Raw genomic sequence first — 19,806 nt, 5'->3', positions numbered from 1 at the left:
CATTGCCGACTGACCCGACGCAGGTGCTACAGAGTCTTCGGGCAGGATCCGTACTTGTGGGACCACGTGCACAGAGAGCGTCGCATTATGCAGGGACTTTTTCTGTCATAGTCATGGACATAGAAGATGAAAGAACAGAAATGGCTGGGAGCAAGCGCGGTTGAAAGAGTCGACGTTGAATCCCAAATCGACACACGTGCCCCAAACTAAGCTTTAAGTGGTGGGAGCTTGGTACCCCGCAAGGCTAATCGCGCTAGCAACTTAAGTGGCACTAATCATCACTAAATTCACTAATAATGCATATGCATCTGGGTCGAACCTTGCCTTGAGCACTAACTATTTTCGGCTGCATGTTTAGTTCAGCTTCGTCACACCCATCAGTTGATGCTCAAGGAACGAGTAGTATCTATCCGATGGTATTACCAGTTCAGGAAAAGAAGATTTTGAGAGTGGCGGCTGAGAAAAATTCTGAACACGTTTGTGCCGGGCCGATGTGCCGAGCAGGCCCAGGTATAAGAAGAGCAACCTGGCTGGGAGAGAGGACCATCCGACCTGCATCCCTCAACAGCTGTAGTTCTCTTGTGCCACTCCATCCAAGATGCTCTCATCTGCAGTCTTCCTTCTCGCAGCAGGCCATCTGGCCTTGGCTGCTCCAACCTCCACCTCGTCATATGCTTCGCGCCCCGCCGAGTCGACCTTTGAACCCTCGGCCGCGGCGATTCATTCTGCGGCTGCCACTGTCAAGCCACTCTCGCCAAAAAGCAATGTCAAGGGCCTTGCATTCGATCGTTTCTACCAGGTCTGGATGGAGAACACTGATTACCAAGCCACCGCTGGTGATGTCAATTTCGAATGGCTCGCCGCCCAGGGTATCACCTTGACCAACTACTACGCCGTCACGCATCCTTCGGAGCCAAACTACTGTGCTGCTGCCGGAGGAGACACCTTTGGCATGCAGAATGACGACTTCAACAGCGTTCCTGCTGATATCGCCACCGTTGCCGATCTGCTCGACACCAAGCAAATTGCTTGGGGCGAGTATCAGGAACACATTCCTTACGCCGGCTTCCAGGGCTTCAACTACTCAAACCAAGAGACCTTTGCGAACGACTATGTCCGCAAACACAATCCCCTGATGATCTACGACTCGGTTGCCAAGAATGATACTCGGGCCCGCCAAATCAAAAGTTTTGACGATTTTCAAAACGATATCAAGAGCCAGTCTCTTCCTCAATGGGCCTTCATAACTCCCAACATGACAAACGATCGCCATGATAGTAATATAACGTTTGCCGGAAACTGGCTTCGTACCTGGATGGCGCCGTTGGTCGAAAATGAGTATGTGATGAACAACACGGTGTTTTTGATCACCTTCGATGAAAATGAGACCTATGAAATCTCCAACAAGGTTCTCTCGATTCTCATTGGCGGAGCGATCCCCAAGGAATTGAGGGGAACCACTGACAGCACCTTCTACAACCACTACTCTACCATTGCGTCGGTTTCCCAGAACTGGGGTCTCCCATCCCTTGGTCGATGGGACTGCCACGCCAACGTGTTCGAGATGGTGGCCAACAAGACGGGCTATAAGAACGCTCAGCTGAACAACAACAACCTCGCCTTCTACTTTAACGAGTCGTACCCCGGTCCCTTCAACGACGCTGAGTACGTCCCAACCTGGCCAGTCCCCACCAATGACTCGACCTGCGCCAACGGCAAGGGTGTCTTGCCTGCTGTCGTCAAGCAGATCAATGGAAGAGCTCCGACCATGAACTACACGAACCCGTACCCTTACGATGCTTTGGTTGGCAACAATGTCAAGCATGGTCCTCCCGCTTGAATGATGAACTAGGTGGAGCCGATAAGTCTAACCGGAAAGAGTTAGCGTATCTAGATTGAACTTCAAGTAATATAATACTCCTGCCTTATTCATTGTTCAAGTTGTTTTGTGATTTAAATCTGAAGAGCTATAGTTGAGACTAGATAGCAGTTCCAATCGTCCAGTGTAAGAAGGCAGAAAAGAGAAGCAGTGCCACGCATTCAACCACGGTCCAAAGACACATACTTTTTTATTCCAAAGCTATGTACTTAGCCTTGCTCAAAGGTCATGTCTTTTCAGCTAGCAGTCATTGCAATCTTTATGTCAAGTGCTAGAGACATCCTCATCACAGCATGGGCTTTACGTATGAATGGAAAGATGCTCCTTAGGAGTGGAAGAGTGCGACACATCAGACTTTGAACTTGCGATTAGAGTATCTCAAAGCTACACATAGTATACTTCCTCTCCGAAAAGTTAAAGGTGTATCTTTGAAGACCCTCTTATTTTTGGCTATGAAAAGTGCTAATTGTGCTATTCAACCTTCCAACTCCAATCCTAACTAAAAAATTTTGATACTTCATGCCCTACTTCAGTCACATCAGAACTCCATAGAGTTGAACAGTCTGACCACTGCCATTGCACATCCGGCAGCCGCTCCACCCACAATGACCATCTGACCGCCACCCTTGAGGCCTTTGAGAACACACCTCCGACCTCTGAACCCATCTGTCACTCCCGTCTTCACATATCCAAAGATGAACAGTGCCAGAATCATGACACTGATGCTCCAGATGAGCCCTTCCGTGACCTTCGAGGCGAAAAAGTACGGAAGCAGAGGTACGAAGCCTCCGATAAAGTAGCCCGTGGCGATAGTCAAGGCACAGATGAGTGCTCTGCTGGCAGCTGGCTCAGGTGTGCCTTGCTGAAAGCGCATCAAGAAGTCGACCACCGTATCAGGGCTGTTGGAGGTGATGAGTTGATGTGTGAAGTCCTTGAGCGTGGACGGAGGAAGGTGGTAAGGAGCAAAGACAGAAGTGATTTCCGAGGCAAGATCATTATTTGAGTCGTGGACTCTGGACTGTGTAGAGCGTAAGGTTGCCTTGTAAGAGTCTTCTTCGCTCTTGGCTCCCAGGTAGCCACCGAGACCCATGGAGATGGCACCCGCAATGAGCTCCGCGAGGCCACCGAAGACGACGACTTTGGTATCTCCCAGTGCGGAGAGGCCTGCAGTGAGCGCAAACGGCACCGTGAGACCATCTGAGAGGCCAATGATGGCGTCTGAGATGATTCGAGCTTTCATGGATCCTGTGTCGGTCTCTGCTGGAGGTAGACCAGCGTCACACATGGTCTCTGCCGAAGTCTCGCTGCTTGTCTCCAAGGCTGAGTCTTCTGAGATCGGAGCGAGTGCCTTGCTCTCTGCTTCTTTCTCCGGGTCTCGTGGCAGCGATGTGTACTTTGTTGGTCTGAAGAAGTTGACCATGGCAGCCATCGCGTTGGCGTCTTCGTAGCTTTCACTGAACATGGTGGTGGTGTTGGTCTTGGAGAAGCGGACTCTCTTGGATGGTCTGGGACTGACAGTATTTAGGTGCTCAATATCTGAGAAGATGTCACTCATTTGGAAGTTGGGGGGACTTAGGAAGAAGGCAATGGGTAGGTCGAAGGGAAAGAAAAGTCAGCTTTCACAAGTAAATCCATAACTCATGCTTGCGAAGACGTTGTTCAGCCGAGCTACCCGTGCCGCCATGCTCTGAGTTTGTGAAATGATGGGCTTTTGTCCAAGGTGAGGGTGTCAAGCTTGAACGGGCATGGGGCCAGAAGGAATCACACGACATGCAACCCACCGTCTTAGTTGCAAGGGTCTTCAGCCGGTGAAGGGCCACGTAGGTGAATAGGATTGCGAATGCAACCTTTCGAGATTCAATCAGCATCAACTACGCCGCAACGTGCACTGCTCTGTAGCACAAGAACACGGCAAGAAAAAGAAGCTGGCTGGAAAAAATAAGGTGGAGAGGACGAAAAGAGGAAGGAGGAAGCAATTCAGAGCGACGATCCTTCCAGAAGCTCCATTGGAATGCGTACAGGCGACCTGCAGCGTGAGCGCACGTGTGGGAGTAAGGTGAATTGTATAGGACTTCATTGGACGATAGTGTAGGTTCTGGAGGACCCTGAACAAGCATGTACAAGCATCCACAAGCAAGATTTTTGGTTCCTGGTCCCCACGCTAAGTTTAGTGGTTTTAGTGCTGGGGCTAGTCTGTTAGTGCTGGTTAGTTATAGTCGCTGCCTCTAAAACCTGTATCAGACCCACATGAGCTCTTGTAAGCTACCACTACCACCATCAACATCAGCACAAAACATCAATTCTTCCAAGGATCCTCTTGCATCCATATGGACGGACAAAACCGTCAGACCCAGCGGCCGCCTGGATTACAATCATCGAAACGCAGTATTCCTCGCTCCGACGAACGCCGGTTCTACTCCTAGCGCTCCGAACGGAAGGTGACCAAGATGATCTTTCATGTTTTCTTCGATCTGCTCGAAATCCAGCTCACAACGTGTCGAAAGGCTTGAGAAGGATTGGATATGACTTGCCGTGTCGAGCATTCCTCTGAGATATCGTCACCTCAACGAGCATGGCCGAAAACCGGCACCAAGTCCGCATTGCGAGTTCCGAGAAAAGAAACATATAAGGTAGATGCTTGTGAAATCTTCGCAATGCCTTTCTTCTGTCAGGCAGGAAGTAACAGAATCTTTCTCGGCAATTTCCCCCCAAAATGGCTCGTCTTCTCAAGTTGTCCGTGGCCTTGGCCATCATCTCATCCGCCATTGCTGTCCCGGTTAAGCCTCGCAGCGCCACCTGGGGCCCTATCAGCTCAAAGATCAAGAGAGTCGTGGTTTTGATGATGGAGAACCACTCCTTTGATAACATAGCTGGCTACTGGGACTACAGAGACGATATTGACGGCCTCAAAAACATCAACTATTGCAATGAGTACACCAACCCAAACTGGACCATCTACAACGAACCCATCATGATTTGCGCCAGCCCGTTTGAGGACGAGGTTCCCTTGGTTGATCCTGACCACAACTTCGCTGGTACTAGCTACGAGATCTACCGCAAATGGAACCCCACTGCCAGTGACAATCCGGGCATGGATGGCTTCATTGAGCGCCAGTCCGAGAAATACAGTGCCACACCCGGCGACAGCGCCTTTGTCATCAAGGCCTACGACCCGGCCAAGGGAAGCACTTTGATGGAGCTTGCTAAGAACTATGCAATGTTCGATACTTATCACGCTGAGCACCCGGGACCTACCAACCCCAACCGCATGTTCCACACGTCAGGATCGACCTGTGGATACGTCGACAACAAGGACTCTCAAGCGACAGGCTGGTTTGCCAATGTCACAGGCGTGTCTTGCGCCACATCCATCTTCGAAGCACTCGACAAGAAGAACATCACATGGAAAAACTACTACGAGTCCGACATCATCGACTCGTTTATCTACAAGTGGGTCCAGGACAACTCGATGGAAAAGATCGTCCACGCCGATCAGTTCTTTACCGATCTCAAGACTGGAAATCTCCCTCAATTCTCATATATCAACCCTGAATGCTGCACTGTCGACTCCATGCACCCTACCAGCAACATGGCAGCCGGAGAATTACTGATCAAGCACGTCTACGATGGCATTCGAAACTCGCCGTACTGGGAGGAGACGTAAGTATACACCTTTTATGTCTCGTTATAAGGCTGTCAGCTAACCACAACAATATCAACAGTCTCCTGGTCATCAACTTCGATGAGCACGGTGGTTTCGCCGACCACGTCCCTCCACCAACGGGCATCCCTGCTCCCGAAGACGGCATCACCTTCTCCGGGTTGTCAGACGGACACAACGTCACCTACGACTTTACCCGTCTGGGTGTCCGCGTGCCCGCATTCCTGATCTCGCCCTGGATCCCGGCCAACACGCTCATCCACGACGACGGGACCATGTACGCCGACAACTCGGCCTACACGCACACCTCCATCCTACATTTCTTACAAGAGCTCTGGGGTCTCGACGGTCTCAATAACCGTGTCCAATGGGCCAAGACGTTCGAACACATCTTCGCGGACACCATGCAGCCCAACGGCGGTCTCCAGAGCTTGCCCAGTCCAGTCTGGCATGGTGGTTCGAACCAGCCGGAGCCGGACGTTTTCCCGTTGTTGAACCAGGATTACAGCTACTATGCGGCTTTGGACAACTGATCAAGTTGCAATGGTTCGTTGACACATGTGGAGGGATTGCCATGTGGGAGGGTAGTAATTATTGGCGGGGATATTGTTCCTGCAGCAGTCGGAGAAAATAAAACTGGATACAAAAGGCGAGAAGCGAGACGAGACGACAGTTACGCTAGACAGGGGCGCGGTTATGACGCGCTCGTGCATGATGATGGCTGGCACGATACAAGTACATGGTTGACGACGTATATTCATTGGATAGAGTAATGGCCACGTGCAAGACAAGGATACATAGTGAACGAAATGTTTGAAAAACGGACTGGTTCTGGTTCATGCATACTGACTTGCAGCACCTGCATCTGGGTGGACAGCTAAGCTAGCTCACCGCTCGGACTCTCTGTCCACGTTTTTTCTCCCAAGCCTGAAGCTCCCCTCCTCCATACCCTGTAGCGATTGACTGGAGTATCCGAGAGCCGTCCTCGTCTGGCCCGTGATCTTGATCTTGTCGAGAGCCAAGGGACTGCAGGCGCCATCCCTGTGCCTGCATACGTGGTCGGCAGAGGCCCCCTCATGGACAAATTGACCGAATGGTTGCCTTCTGTGCAAGAGAGGAGAACTCTCAATAGGCAAGGGCCGTGGTTCCAGAACCACATTTGCCGACGAGAGGGGTATTGCGTGCCACGCTTGCCGGGGGTGGGCACATGCTTCTGATTCATGAAAAGTCTCCAGTAACTCCGTTCATGCTCATTCGGCCGGGGAGCAACCCCCTCCCTTATCGGTCGACAAGGTGGGCTATGGGTTCACACGTGCCCAAGCGTCAGACCCGCCCAAAATGGCACTCAAGGAGCCGGCTATGCCGACAGGAACCGGATCAATGGGAATCCATCCGACAATCGAGCCTGGGATCAACAGGTCGCAGCTGTCGGCCACGATACCTTTCAAGATCGCCTGTCGCTTATTCTGGTTCTGGGCTGAAGGCGGCTTGGTTTCGACTACAGCAGTGGACGCCTTCTTACGGCCGGTCTTGACCGTGACTTTCGCTTTGGTTTTCTCACTGACGACTGGTTCCGCGGGGGTCGGGCTAGAATCTAGCATCACCAAGTCGTACAGCCCAAGCAAGACCGAGACTGCGAGAGAATAAAACCAAAACTTCAAAGATTCGACTTGCAGCCATGGTGCCCAGCTGTTGTGAGAGATGTGCATTGCATCAGCCTACAGAAAAAACAGTCGTGTCAGTCAGTCATACGCGGGCCGATGGCTTTTCGAGGCCATACAATACAGAAGCTCTCCATGAATAAGAATATCCCAAGCAGAGAGAACTTGGCCATCATCAACGTGAGTCTGATACCATCCTGGTGATTATTCTTCCGGGACTTTTCATCTCCAGAGGCAGCCGGAGGAGACGAGTAGGTTGTCAGTAGGTTGTACACGGTGTTCCAACAGTCGATCCATTTGAACAAACGGAAATAACGACGACCTGGGTGCTTTCAGTCAGACCACATTTTGACATATAATCCCGTATTAGACTCGTAAGCAAGGGTGCTCAGATGTGCAAATAGTCGACATGGGAAGCGTGCTCAATGAGCTTGTCCATCGGACAAAAAGCTGCGAGACTGACCGATATTGGCCTGATCTTTGGCAGTCTTCCAGCGCGCCAGTTCTTCCGGTGTGGAAGCGATGATGACTTCGGCAACTTGAGCAAACGATTGTACGAATTTGAGAGCTTTCTCGATGCCGACTTGGGTGAGATGAACATGATGAGAAATTAGTAATCATAATTGGTAGGTGGTTGGGCGAAGGTACCGAACGGCCTCCAATACTTACCGGCATCATTCGTATATCTTGCGATTGATTGGAACATTGTCGTTGAGAAAATGAACTGTTGTTCGTTTCAAGACTCTAGAATCTAGACTGCGACTGAGCATACGAGGCGTCTACGTGTGAGAATATCCTGCAAGTTCAGACCCGGTGGGCCTTAAGGGGATGAAGTTTTTATGCCCATCGGTTAAATCCGATGGTTAAAACAATACTAGCGGTAGAGCGCGTTGTTCATGAAAACATCCATTCATATTAAGCAGCCTGACTACCTTCTTCGTTGAACAATATACTAGATTGATTCTGAGCGGAAATGTATCAATTGTAAGTCTATTTAGCTCTAGATGCAAATCGTGACACTTATAAATCTTTAAGGGCTCAAGCAATTCGAAGCTATCAGATTGGGACATTGGTCCAGAGTCGAGGAGCGTCTAAGACCGGGCCCTTATTGAGTCTTTTAGGATGATCACCAGTAAAATCAATTGAACAATACTTGAAACACCGATACTTCAAATCGTTCGTGCCTCCATGAAGCCTGAGCCTTTCCTCAATGGTGCAATCACATCAATATTGCATCGAAATTAGTGAAACTGCAACCATTCAGTGCCGCGACGCACTGTCCGGAAGTTACAGCGATAGGCTGAGTAGTACAGTCAGGGTCGTCGATGTATAGGTTGATCTTCCAATTCTGCATTGGGCTGCAAGCCACTGGGTTGGCGGCTACAGACAGGAAGTTTTGAGGTCCTGGTTGACCACCACTCAAAGGCGCACACAGGGTATTGATCGGATCGGCCGTGAACGGGCCAGACGTGGGTTGGAAGAGCTGTGGTGTACCCTGGCACTGGTACGAGTCCGCGTACGGCACAAGAAACCAAGGGTAAGATGGGCATTGGGCAACTTGACGCGCTTTGATGTCGCCGAAGGATTCGATAGGGCTAGCGGTTGTAAGTTGAGGAAGGCCGGCGGCGGCTGCCAGAATAGTAAGGAGTTTGGCCATTTTTGGATGAAATGCTACAGATTATCCTTTCGATGTACGAGTAGGAGCTTTTGAGTTATCGGAAGGTGCATTTTCCCTCCTCCAGGCGTGCTCGGTATTTATGCTTTGAACGGCGACTCAGCTTCAACCCTTGACTATGGTGATCTTCTTTCATGTTGCCTTGTTCGAGAGACCGAGATCGGCCACATACCTGAGCTTTGATGGTAGGCCCATTGGCCCGTTCGAATCGATGATCGTGGCCCATTGGTGGTGATGGAAATGATAGGGGTGGAGACCAGAGGCAACCAAGTGAGAGAAATTTGGCCTGAGAGCCATAAGCGATACGAGGCCTTCGCTATTGCAAGTTTTGTTAATACCACGGGTCGAGGTTGTCATCTGAAAGCATAAGACCCTCGATCATCCTGTTTAGCGCGTTGAGTCTGATGAGCGTGCTGCAAGCTTGGTGTATATTAGCAGTGAAAGCCAAGGCAGACGTGGCATTCCTCGCGGCTAGGAGACCAGTGTGCATATGTGGTACTTGCGTGAGAGTACGAGGATCAGGTCATGTCGATCACTGAAGACGAACCTCTGTGTCTTGTCACGCGCTCGCTGGAAAGCGAATAGCATCAATCTTGCCTGAGAAAGTTCACAGAAGCTCCCTTCATACCACGCAGGGTTGGTTCGTCCGTGATGACGGTTGCGGTCATTCTGAGAGTACATCGGAATGTCATCTAAGAAGATCGACCTGAAAGAAAACGGCGTCGAGGACTCGTGAATGCGGAATCCTAATCGTTGTCTCGATGTTGAACGGGTGCACATGTGACTTACCATTAAACATCAGGTAGTCGTCAAGATTGAATGTATGAGGATCACAAGGTACCTACCACTGTGTGTTTGGTTGAGATAGGTAGACAAGGCTGGTAAGGGGAGCCATAAAGCAGCAGCGGAAATCCGTCAAAGCGGCGAGGAGTGAGCAAGGTGGCAGTCCGCATTCCGATGATCAACCGATTGATTGTCCATTCGAACAGTTTGTATGAGAGAGTGATCGAGAGTCTACAACTTCAGCATCAAACAGCCAGCTCGTTCACCCTCACCATGTCTTTCATATCTCGCATGCTCGTACTCGTCGGTCTTCTATCTCTCTTCCATGCGTACGTTTGCAAGTCACATTGTCAGGAAAGCCTGCTAACCTGACGTAGCGCATACTCGGCGCATGAATTCTCGACATTGTCAACTAGATTCCACAAGCCTGCGCCCTTACCGCTCGATATCAAGCTCGAGACTCTCATCTCTGTATTCTTGGCGTGTTTCGGGCTCATATTGGGCTCAGAATCCTTGAAGCCAGTCAGCTGGAGTGCATGGGCAGGAAAGGTTGAACAAGACGGCGAACCGAATCCTTTCCATGGTCTGGAGGAACGCGTGGGATTCATGGACATCAGAGCTCAGCGAAGTGAATTTTCTAGCTGGGCCCGATCGCAAGGATCTGGCTCCAAAAGTTGAAGAGAAAAGAGAAGCTCGTTATGACCGTTATACCGGCCTCGATGACATCAGCCGACTGATTTTCAGGATACCGCACGTGGTGGGATGCTCTCTCAATGAGGATGGGAAGAGCTGAGGACCGCTCGTCGGGAATGGGATGCAGCTTGCCGATACTGTCGAGCTATATTCCTGAATTCGAGTACACACTTTCCGACGATATTCCAGCGAGCAACTAGCCGACCAATTCTGCTTCAGCTCTTCGCCATGACCACATCGCCAGAACTGCGAGATCAGGCGCTCCACGGGTGTTTCCGAGTACACTATCAAATTCAATCACAAGGATGTCACACATGGTGTCGATGCAGGGAACTACGCAATTATCAGGATATTCAGCAGTCACTCAAGCTTGACGTGGCCGACAGCAGAGAGCGACAGTTTAGAAAGGGAAGCAAAGGCTAGAAAAGCGAGAAAGATGTGTTGAGTTCTTTAAGCAATCAATTCGTTGGTTGATCATGCCTCTATCTATTACAACTAATCCACATATTTTCTATCATATCGGAGCACTTCCGGACATGACAAGTTAAACCCATTGCCCCTTGCCCATATTGATGACTCCTTCGCTTTTTCAAAATGCCAGATTCCTTTGATTCCCTCCAAACTAAAGGACCCAATGAGGAGCCTTGTGATGCCATTCCATTTCATTCTTGGTTCCTGAACGCCTGGTATCATTCCGAGTTTTTCATGCTTGCATTTCAATTCATAATACTCCGTGAAAACATTGAGCATTTGTTTTCAAAAGCCCATTGACAACTCGAGACATCACTTGAGACTCCGTTATAGCAATGAGAAACCCAAGCCCATGACGACCAAGCCGATGCCGGCACCGGCGACCTTGTTCGACACGGCACCTCCGGTAGCCTGGGCAAAAGTCGGCGAGGCTGACGATGCACCACCGCTGCCGCTACCGCTGGCGGTACTCGTCGCCATGGTCGTGGCCGACATCGATCCCGTCAACGTGGTGTTTTGTCCTCCCGTCATTGTCGTTTGGGATGATGCCGAGGTGCTGTTGGCGTAGACGTAGCCCGAGTAACTCGGCAGGGTAGGCGAGGCAGGCTGGCTCGTCACCACCGACGGTTGAGACGTCACCACCGACGGCATACCCGTGATGACCCCCAAAGAGTTGGTCTCTGTCGTGTACATGGTGAAAGGGTTCTCGTAAGAAGACATGGTGGTTGCGGTTGCTTGGATCTGACCGTCTGAGATTTGTGATACACCCGGCACGGTCGAAGTCTCTGGTGATCCTCCTTCTTGGGGCATGGGCGCCGGACTGGCGATGACCATCGTGGAAAGAGATGAAATGATGGCAACGCCAAAGGAGAGAGACACGAATGAGCGCATCGTGATTTGATTTGATTTGTTGTTTGGTGGTGGTGGTTGATGGCGAAAAGGGTTGCACTGAGAAAGGGGCAGAGACCGAGATTCTTTTCTTGTTGATCTCGAGGTTCTTTTACTCTGTAAAGAACCAAAAAGACTCGAAAATTGAAAGTCGGAGTATTGTAGCTGTCGTGGTCTTGTCGATGGTACCGATGCTACGTTACAAGAAGTCCGTTCACGCGTTGGGATTCTTGTTTTTTATCTCCTGGTGGCGAAATGCGGCAAATAAAAAGGCTGTTTTCGTTCAAGATGGTCGGGTACAGGAAGTATCTCTCGGTACTTGAAAGATGAGATGGATAGAATGATGATCAAAGTTTTGGAAAACAGCAATGTGAATATGTTTGGAACAGAGTAGACATCTATATATCACCAACAAACCCCCTTGATGCCCTATGCGTCGTCTTCTCCCCAACCATCCCAGTATACAAGAATTGTAGGGAGTTCCAGAAGAAGTAACGCCAACCCCCTTCTGGCCAACCGCCTTTTTTTTTGGCGGTGGCGGCGAAAGCGAGGGTGGTGGAATGTGTGTTTTTTTCCAGTGTTTGCGGGAAAAATTCCTGCATGGACGCGCGGAGCAACAGACCAACGGCGGCGTGTGAGTGGCTGGGTGTGACATCTGTGGATACCTTGTGGATACCTTGACGAGGCTGGGCTTGAAATGATTCGAATGAAAGTCGCTGGGATGGGGGTTTGTGCGGAATAATGGACAAGGTTACCTCCCCCCCCTGGTTTCAGATCTCGAGGGACAGCAGAAATAGCGGTACTAGGGGTTCCCTACCCAGGGACAGAATTCCCTTCTTTTTTTCCCACCCCCCTTGCATGAACCCTACCGCACACGCCAACAACCCCTGATTGCCGAGAAGACTCAGGCGACGTGTTCGCGAAGGAAAATAGAACAACAAAGCCACAAGATCTATTTTTTCCCTCCATCGTCAAACCCCACCATCAGGCAACGAAAACACCTTACGCGGTCCATCGTCGGTGTTTTTACTGTGTTACTCCATCCTTCGTAACTGTTTTGATATGTCTCGGCCAGCCACACTGTACGCGTGGAATATTGTCCCACACAAAACAACAGTACATCCGGTACTCTGTGCGACAGAAGCCACGACTCGATACTGGGGCAATGAATGACACAAGAGTTTCACAAGTCCGGATTTCCTATCCACAAAACATAACACCTCCATCCTCGTGATACCGAGAAATGCATGTTCCCTTTGCTGTGGTGAGCTAGTCAGAAAAGAAAAGAAAAGATTTTTGTCTGCTTGATCATATCATGTATTAATCTCGTTCCTCTCTACTCAGTAAATCTGATCCGCAGCTAAACATATCCTGCATATTATCAAACATATAAATCATCCCGTCCGTCACTTCTAGACCAAAGTTCTAAAGTAGTCAACCCTTCCATCCACATATGTGTACCCAACCTCGAAAACCTCATGTCATAGTTCTATGCAAAGTATTAAGAAAAAGAGACCAAAGAAAAATCCGGATCCAGGCTGTGATCTGAACACAATATCGTCCGCTCAGATGATGATATCGACTTGAAACGCCTCCCCCCGGGTGTTGAAATCTTCGAATTGCCGGAATGTGAATAAATGTGTCCACCGCTTGCGATACGAAAACCCTTTCATGTTGTATAATAATAGTGCCGTAACCGGGCCCCCGCGCAAATGTTTCGTTCTTGGGTGCTACATTCATGCATCCAGATCAATTCTTTCCTCCCACCACTCATAATCGAGAACGGAATTGCTCATTGAGGTTTCGTTCGATCGATTCGAAAGACCGTGCTAGTCACGCGGCAGCACGCTTGGCCTGGTAGGCCTCGTACTGGGCGGCAAAGTCCTCAAAGTGAGCCTCGCCGTAGCCCTTGAGGGCAGGCGCGGGATTCTTCCTCAGCTCCTTTTGCTTGTAGTATTCGGCGACGGAAACGGCTTGGCTCTCAAACCAGCTGTCGCCAAAGTTGCGCATTTCGTCAATCGGGGTGGTGCAGACCGTGCTGACGGTCATGACCGACGAACTGGTGTTAGTCCTTGTGGCGCTTGGTCGCGTGTGTGCAGGGGTGCCTTGGAATGACATGGTTTCGGTGTGATATGTGGTTTTTGGGGGCAGAACGAGGGGTTTTTTGGGTTTCCGAGGTATAGGAGAGAGGTCTATCCTTTGAACTGAAGCAGACGAGACTGGGTAGGGTTAATAAAGGCGTTCGTTCAGAAAATGTGCGGTCAGCACTGTGCAAATACTTATACACGGCTGCAGTGGCCCAGTTTTTCCGGAATCAGGTTGCGCTCGAGATTGGAGTCAAAGCCGAGGAAGAAATTGACACTGCGCGCATTATTGCCGACCCTGCAGGGAAGCCGCTTCTATCGGCAGGACCAAGTCAAATTAGGACGGCATTTATCGGTCTTCTGGAGCAAAATATGGTCCATGTTGGTCAGTGCTGATGTGCGCCCCGAGTCCCATTAAACTGGTCACGGGAAATCTCCATTCAGCTCCATCGTCTATACAGAAAATGGGATGCGGACCGCGACAAACGGAGTCTCGGTGCAGAGATCTAGTCAGATGTTCCCCAGTAAAGCGGGTTCTCGCCTCTCATATGAATAATTCATATCGGATCGACAAGCACGCAATCGAAGCGACGAACTCCGGCTCAGTCTCGGTCGTCACATGTCCTGTACTCGAAGGCAGAATTTTCATATCAGCTTCCCTCGATAATGTCTGCTCCGAATTTGCGCCTTCACACCGATCCTCTGGCATGCGCGGGCATTCCTAAAGGCCTACCATAGCCCACTCGTATTCGGTACATACTGGCAAAATTCGCTCGAACGCTTCGACTGAAAAAGTAGAACAAATTCCGGCAGGTGCCGTCAAGACGGAGGGTCGATATGCTTATAATCTGCGAATACCCACCCGTGGAAGCCCTTTTCTTGTTCCCCCAATGTTCGAGACCTTCCGTAGCGTGGACCCTTTCGGGGGTACCGTTGCTTGAGGCAGAACTGCTCGTTTGGTGGCTTTGTCCGTCACAACGCCCATGTTCTCCTTGTCTTCTTCATCAAGACCATCCTCCTGCGTAGATAATGCACTCGAAATGTCCTCTGTATTCGACGTTCCAGGCCGTAGTAGACGAGGAGACTTTCTAATCGGCCCAGTCTCAGCCACCTCGTCATTCTGTGAGTCCTGCGTATCTAATCCTTCAGTGCTTGAAATTTCACACAAAGGACGTTTGATTCTGCTGCTAATCTTCTTGTCGTGACTGGACTCATTTTCTTTGGTATTGTCCTCGAGGGTCTGATTCGCTTTGGCATCACTGTTGCTAGTTTTTGTCGAGCCATCTTCGGTGTTCTCCTCTCCTCTTCTCTTTGCCTCCACCACGGCTTTGGCTAGTTGTCGTGGTATTGGTGCGTGGATGCTTGTCATCAATTTGGCTTGCGCCGCGAAAGCGTCGTAGTTTTCCTGGATCAGGGCTCCAGCAGCAGCATTCAGCGCTGAATCTGGATTTGGCTGGATCAACAAACACGAGATGGTGACAAGAATATCCTTCAATGTCAGACTGCTCTTCCAGTCTCGTTTCAGTGTCTCTAGACACACGGCGCCTGTAGATTCCTCAATGTTTGGATGGTAGATTCTTGTTTTGAACGTCGCCTTGGGCGGGGATTTCGGGTAGTCGAGGGGTGCCCTAAGGTGTAGAAGCCATAACCCTTGTGAGTAAGGCGTTCCTTCGGCACCAGTTATGAGTACATTCAATTGTGTCAGGTCATCGGCAAGCGATCGAGGATCGTCGGCCTCGAGGAGGAGATAGTTTGGAGGGAGAGCGGATTGCAATTGGGCATGGTCCTTCGCAAGACGTCTGAATGAAGCGGCCTGAGATGGTTAGTGGTGAGATTTGACAGACTGAAAGAGGGAGTGCTGACCATAATGGATGCTTCTCTTTATTTTGATACAACTTTTTTTGTTTTGAACCTCTTGGGCAGTAGACGCGTGAATCGGCAACATTGATGGCTTTGCGCGCTTCAGACCGTGCCGCAGTTTCCCCGCCGTCGGCGCATCAGGCTGAACTTGAGCACACGTGCGAGGCTGCATCAACCGAACACGAGGCTGAACAAAGTACTAACTGTGAATATGCATATGGGAAAACTCACACATGACTGTTTGGAGAGGATGAAATTCCAGCTCTCGTGCAACGGATATTAATGGATATGTGTCTTTGTGCACGCATAGTGAAGAGTTAGCAGATCGAGTGTAGTTTAGGAGTGAGTGTGCTCTCGAGACTAGTGCAATCACACGCATTTTAGAGTATGCGCTCATGAACACTTTATAACTCTCGAGGCCCGCGAGTTAGATTTATTGAGTGCACTAAAAGGACAGAGACCTCTAGAAGACTAGATTGAGCTGTATCATATTAGTGCGACAATCTCAGATGGCCAAGTTATAATGCCAGCGGAGGGAGGTGAATATGACGCAGTATTCCCAGGAGGCAGGATACCAGCGAGAGTCATCCCAGCTGATAATCATAAGCTTGAAAAAGGCTTCACTCTCTCTGTCACCAAGGAGATTGTGGAAACGGGAGACAAGATTCGATCAGCTAGGGCTCACGGTATAAAGCAGGACATCACCGAATTACGTCGCTTAGCTGGAGAGCAACGTGCCTCAAATGAAGCAGGAAATAATGTACAGTCCGTATTCTTGCTCCCTTTGCTGTGTTCAGATCCTGCGCCACCAAGACTACCTAGTCAGAATTTGAATCAAGCCTTCGTAACGCACAAGCTTGGGGTGCCGTGGGACACAGTGCGAGTACGAGTACGAACGAGCCAATCAATCTCAGCCTCTCGATGCAGGGAGTCGGCAGCTCCATTCGGCTTAGCGACTTTTCCCAGGCGAAGATGCTGACCAGCACCGCCATTTCTCACCGTTTCCCAGTCTTTTCCATCTGCACTGCTGGTCCTTTTGTTCTTGCATCGTACTCCGTACGCTTCTTAACTTTGGTCTTGAGAAGCCCGCCAAAATCCCAAACATTGGCCGACTCAGGCATCCCAACAGCCTATTTCATCCCCCACTCTCCGGCCCAGTTTACATTTGACACCTCCGGCGCCCGCGATCGCTAACTGTCTCCGCCTAAGTCTTTGGCATTCAAGCATGGTCCAGGCGTGAGGGCGGCCTATCACTGACCTCGTCCGGGGGCTCTCATCGCTGACCATTACCGCCCCTCCAGGCTTTGCACTCAGCCTGGTGCACAGCTGAAAGCTCACCGAGCCTCACGGCACCCTTTGCTTGGTATGAGGTACTTTGACTCAAGCAAAAGACCTGCAGAAGTTCGGCATTGACATTTACAGCTAACTGGCCTACTTCATTGGTATATACGTACAATAACCACCGCTGACATTGGGTTCCTCGTAACAAAATTTGCTTCTCATCTTCCCACTACAATCTGAGTCTGTTCCTGCATGAGCCTCCTACCCAACAACTGTCCGGCCTCTCACTAAGACCCGGCTATCACTGAACCTGCTTCTCCTTGACACTTGGACGGTTCCGGAACTGGATTCGACCCAAGGATCTCGCCGTACTTTTGACACCACTCCTTTGCCACCCATTGTCAGTTCTATGGTCATGTGGCCGCAAGGTCGGCCCTTCACAGTGCCCATTCACACAGGGCCTGTTGGTCCACATTACTATCTGCAAGATACGATTGACTCTTCCCACAGCCTTCTGCCGGTCAATATCACCAACTCGACCAATGGAGCTTTTCCCTACCAGGAGCCAGCCGCTTCCACCTTGTCTGTCTTGGCACGCCGGAAACGAGCTAGCAAACCAAAAGTACGGACAGGTTGCAAAACGTGCAAGGTACGTTCAATATGGACTGTACTCCACTCAGACATATACCTCCACTCGCTTCGTATCCAGACTTTATTCAGCCACGGGCGACCTGACTCCAAGTCTTTTTTAAATTGTGGATGGCTGAAATGGACCCAAAGTTCTGTCACTGACCCGTCTGTTTGTGCAGATACGGCGTGTGAAGTGCGATGAAACCAAACCGAGCTGTAAGTTGGTCTTCGGGCAGCTGTCATCGCCACTGCTGGTGTACGTACGATGCTCACGTGTCTCGCAGGTAAGCGATGTACCTCCACTGGTCGTAAATGTGACGGGTACGAGTTCCCCAAAGAGACTTCGGAAAAATCATCATCACCATCCACATCATCGCCACCGTCCCGTTCTTACGGAGTGATTCAACATCTATTTCAACCTGACTCCATCTCCAAACCGTTTCAAGGCAACACGCAGGAGCGTCGTATCTTCCATCGCTTCCAATACTGTACAGTGCCCGCCTTTGCTGGTGGCTCTGAAGCCGGATTCTGGACCAACCTCGTATTGAAGGTGGGTCTGGAGGAGCCCATCGTCCGCAACGCCATCATCGCACTGGGCACGCTCCATGAGGACTATCAGGACCGGAGTGGCAGGTATTCGCCCCAGTTGATAGAGGACAACAGTTACCGTCACGCCTTGTCTCTCTACGGCGGTGCCCTTCGGCAGCTTAATCAAAGACTGAACGAGCCCTCGAAACTCAATGCCAAGCTCGCCATCGTCGCCAGTATATTATTCGCCTGCTTCGAGGTACTCCGTCGCAATAACATGGCTGCAGTAATTCATTATCAACAAGGCATGAGAGAGTTGTTCCGCCAAATGAACCTCCCCAAGAGCGACGATGCCTCACTGGTGACGTCCGACTCACAAGCAACATTCCGAGAAATCCCAGAAAATGAAGTCGACGAGTTGCTACGAGTCTTTGCTCGCTATGACATCCAGGCCTGCACCTTCTCCAAGGACCGCGCCGAACGCCTGTCTACCCATATCACATTGCCTCGGGTGCTGCCTACTGATATGACGCTGAGTCAAGTTCGTTATCACCTGGACAACCTGCTGGTATCCGTATACCAACTTGTCAAGTCCGATCTCCGAATGTATCGGTACTGGGATGCAGACTCGGTGCCTACAGAATGGCGGACACAGACCCAGGAAGCAGTCAAGACTTTCGATACCTGGATGACGGCATTGGAAGACTTCTTTACATCCAACAGCCCACGATTGACCAATAGCGAGATCAAGAGTCTGCTGGGAATGAGGCTGCAGATCAAAACTGCAGTTATCATGCTCAAGGTCTGTATCGATTGCGGGCCTGAGAGCATATTCGACACTTTTAGAGATGACTTTGAAGATATGGTGTCCAAGGTCGAACAAATGACTGAAGCTCTTGGCATGCCGGAAGCTGAGCCATTGGAGATGGAGCTTACACCATTCACCATGGAACTCGGCATCATACATCCCCTATTTTTCGTCGCGTGCAAGTGTCGAGACTGGGACCTTCGGCGTCGAGCGATCGTGCAGCTAAAACGGGCTGGCAAAGAAGGCGTTTGGGAGGGTCCCATCATGGCTGTACTAGCGTCCCGCATCATGGAACTTGAAGAGGAGGGACTGTTGGCCGGAGAGGCTGTTCCTGAAACACAACGATTTCACGAGATTAAGAAGAATGTCGATTACGACAACCGACAGGTACTTATGGAAGCCACCAAGGCGATTGATACGACCTGGAAGAATTTTGCGATACATCGGGAGGCTGTTGCGTTCTGAAGCGATTGACTGAGACGATTAGCGCGGAGTTATGGGCAAACATAACAGCAGCGAAACGAGCGATGCATCTGTGTTTGGCGTTGAAACGGTTGTGAGCTTTCTGTTGACCATTGAGTCTATCAAAAATGTTAGGGCGTACGTGAGCGTAAACGACGGCAATGGACAGCTCAAGACGTAATAGAGTATGGTGGTCATGTGGTGCTTAGCAAGGTCCAATCTGGGCACGGAGTACTACGGAGTACATATTACACCTATTCGGCGAGAGGGAGCGCGACATCTAAACAGTACCAAATGATGGTGACACGTATATGAAGCTAATCACGAATCTTCAATTTTCTCCCTTTCCCCCCTCTTTCTCTTTCCCCAAAGATAATTTAACATAACGAGGGCGCAGGCGCACTATTCTCGGTTTTCGGTACTCGCACGGATGCAGGGATGT

At 50.3% G+C, this 19,806-nt stretch overlaps 6 protein-coding genes across 7 annotated transcripts; 2 read left to right on the top strand and 4 right to left on the bottom strand.

The window, feature by feature from the left end:
• Positions 1-2,417: 2,417 nt before the first annotated feature.
• Positions 2,418-3,434, bottom strand: PV06_09771 (uncharacterized protein; the record flags this gene model as incomplete). Its single annotated transcript, XM_016411244.1, has 1 exon — positions 2,418-3,434. The coding sequence occupies one exon, from the start codon at positions 3,432-3,434 to the stop codon at positions 2,418-2,420; it is 1,017 nt and encodes a 338-aa protein (XP_016257998.1).
• A 6,447-nt stretch (positions 3,435-9,881) lies between these two features.
• PV06_09770 (uncharacterized protein) lies at positions 9,882-10,901 on the top strand. The gene is made up of 2 exons (XM_016411243.1): positions 9,882-9,988; positions 10,037-10,901. Exons 1-2 carry the CDS (start codon positions 9,933-9,935, stop codon positions 10,335-10,337), a joined length of 357 nt encoding a protein of 118 aa, XP_016257997.1. The 5' UTR covers positions 9,882-9,932; the 3' UTR covers positions 10,338-10,901.
• Positions 10,790-12,151, bottom strand: PV06_09769 (uncharacterized protein). Its single transcript, XM_016411242.1, has one exon. The coding sequence runs from the start codon at positions 11,712-11,714 to the stop codon at positions 11,151-11,153; it is 564 nt and encodes a 187-aa protein (XP_016257996.1). The 5' UTR covers positions 11,715-12,151; the 3' UTR covers positions 10,790-11,150.
• An 853-nt stretch (positions 12,152-13,004) lies between these two features.
• Positions 13,005-14,048, bottom strand: PV06_09768 (uncharacterized protein). Its single transcript, XM_016411241.1, has one exon. The coding sequence runs from the start codon at positions 13,827-13,829 to the stop codon at positions 13,545-13,547; it is 285 nt and encodes a 94-aa protein (XP_016257995.1). The 5' UTR covers positions 13,830-14,048; the 3' UTR covers positions 13,005-13,544.
• A 174-nt stretch (positions 14,049-14,222) lies between these two features.
• On the bottom strand, positions 14,223-15,713 carry PV06_09767 (uncharacterized protein). The gene is made up of 2 exons (XM_016411240.1): positions 15,659-15,713; positions 14,223-15,608 (listed from the first exon to the last, which is right to left on the bottom strand). The coding sequence occupies exons 1-2, from the start codon at positions 15,659-15,661 to the stop codon at positions 14,637-14,639; spliced, it is 975 nt and encodes a 324-aa protein (XP_016257994.1). The 5' UTR covers positions 15,662-15,713; the 3' UTR covers positions 14,223-14,636.
• Positions 15,714-16,683: 970 nt separating this feature from the next.
• On the top strand, positions 16,684-19,660 carry PV06_09766. Of its 2 annotated transcripts, XM_016411239.1 has the most exons (4): positions 16,684-17,025; positions 17,078-17,585; positions 17,746-17,782; positions 17,851-19,660. In XM_016411239.1, exons 2-4 carry the CDS (start codon positions 17,346-17,348, stop codon positions 19,365-19,367), a joined length of 1,794 nt encoding a protein of 597 aa, XP_016257993.1. In that variant the 5' UTR covers positions 16,684-17,025; positions 17,078-17,345; the 3' UTR covers positions 19,368-19,660. The 2 variants fall into 2 exon arrangements, with proteins under 2 accessions (XP_016257993.1, XP_016257992.1); XM_016411238.1 differs by having other exon boundaries at positions 16,684-17,585.
• The last annotated feature ends 146 nt before the right edge of the window (positions 19,661-19,806 follow it).

This window comes from Exophiala oligosperma (assembly GCF_000835515.1).
Source record: "Exophiala oligosperma strain CBS 72588 unplaced genomic scaffold supercont1.11, whole genome shotgun sequence".
NCBI lineage: Eukaryota > Fungi > Ascomycota > Eurotiomycetes > Chaetothyriales > Herpotrichiellaceae > Exophiala > Exophiala oligosperma.
This window is presented reverse-complemented; position numbering and strand designations above follow the sequence as displayed.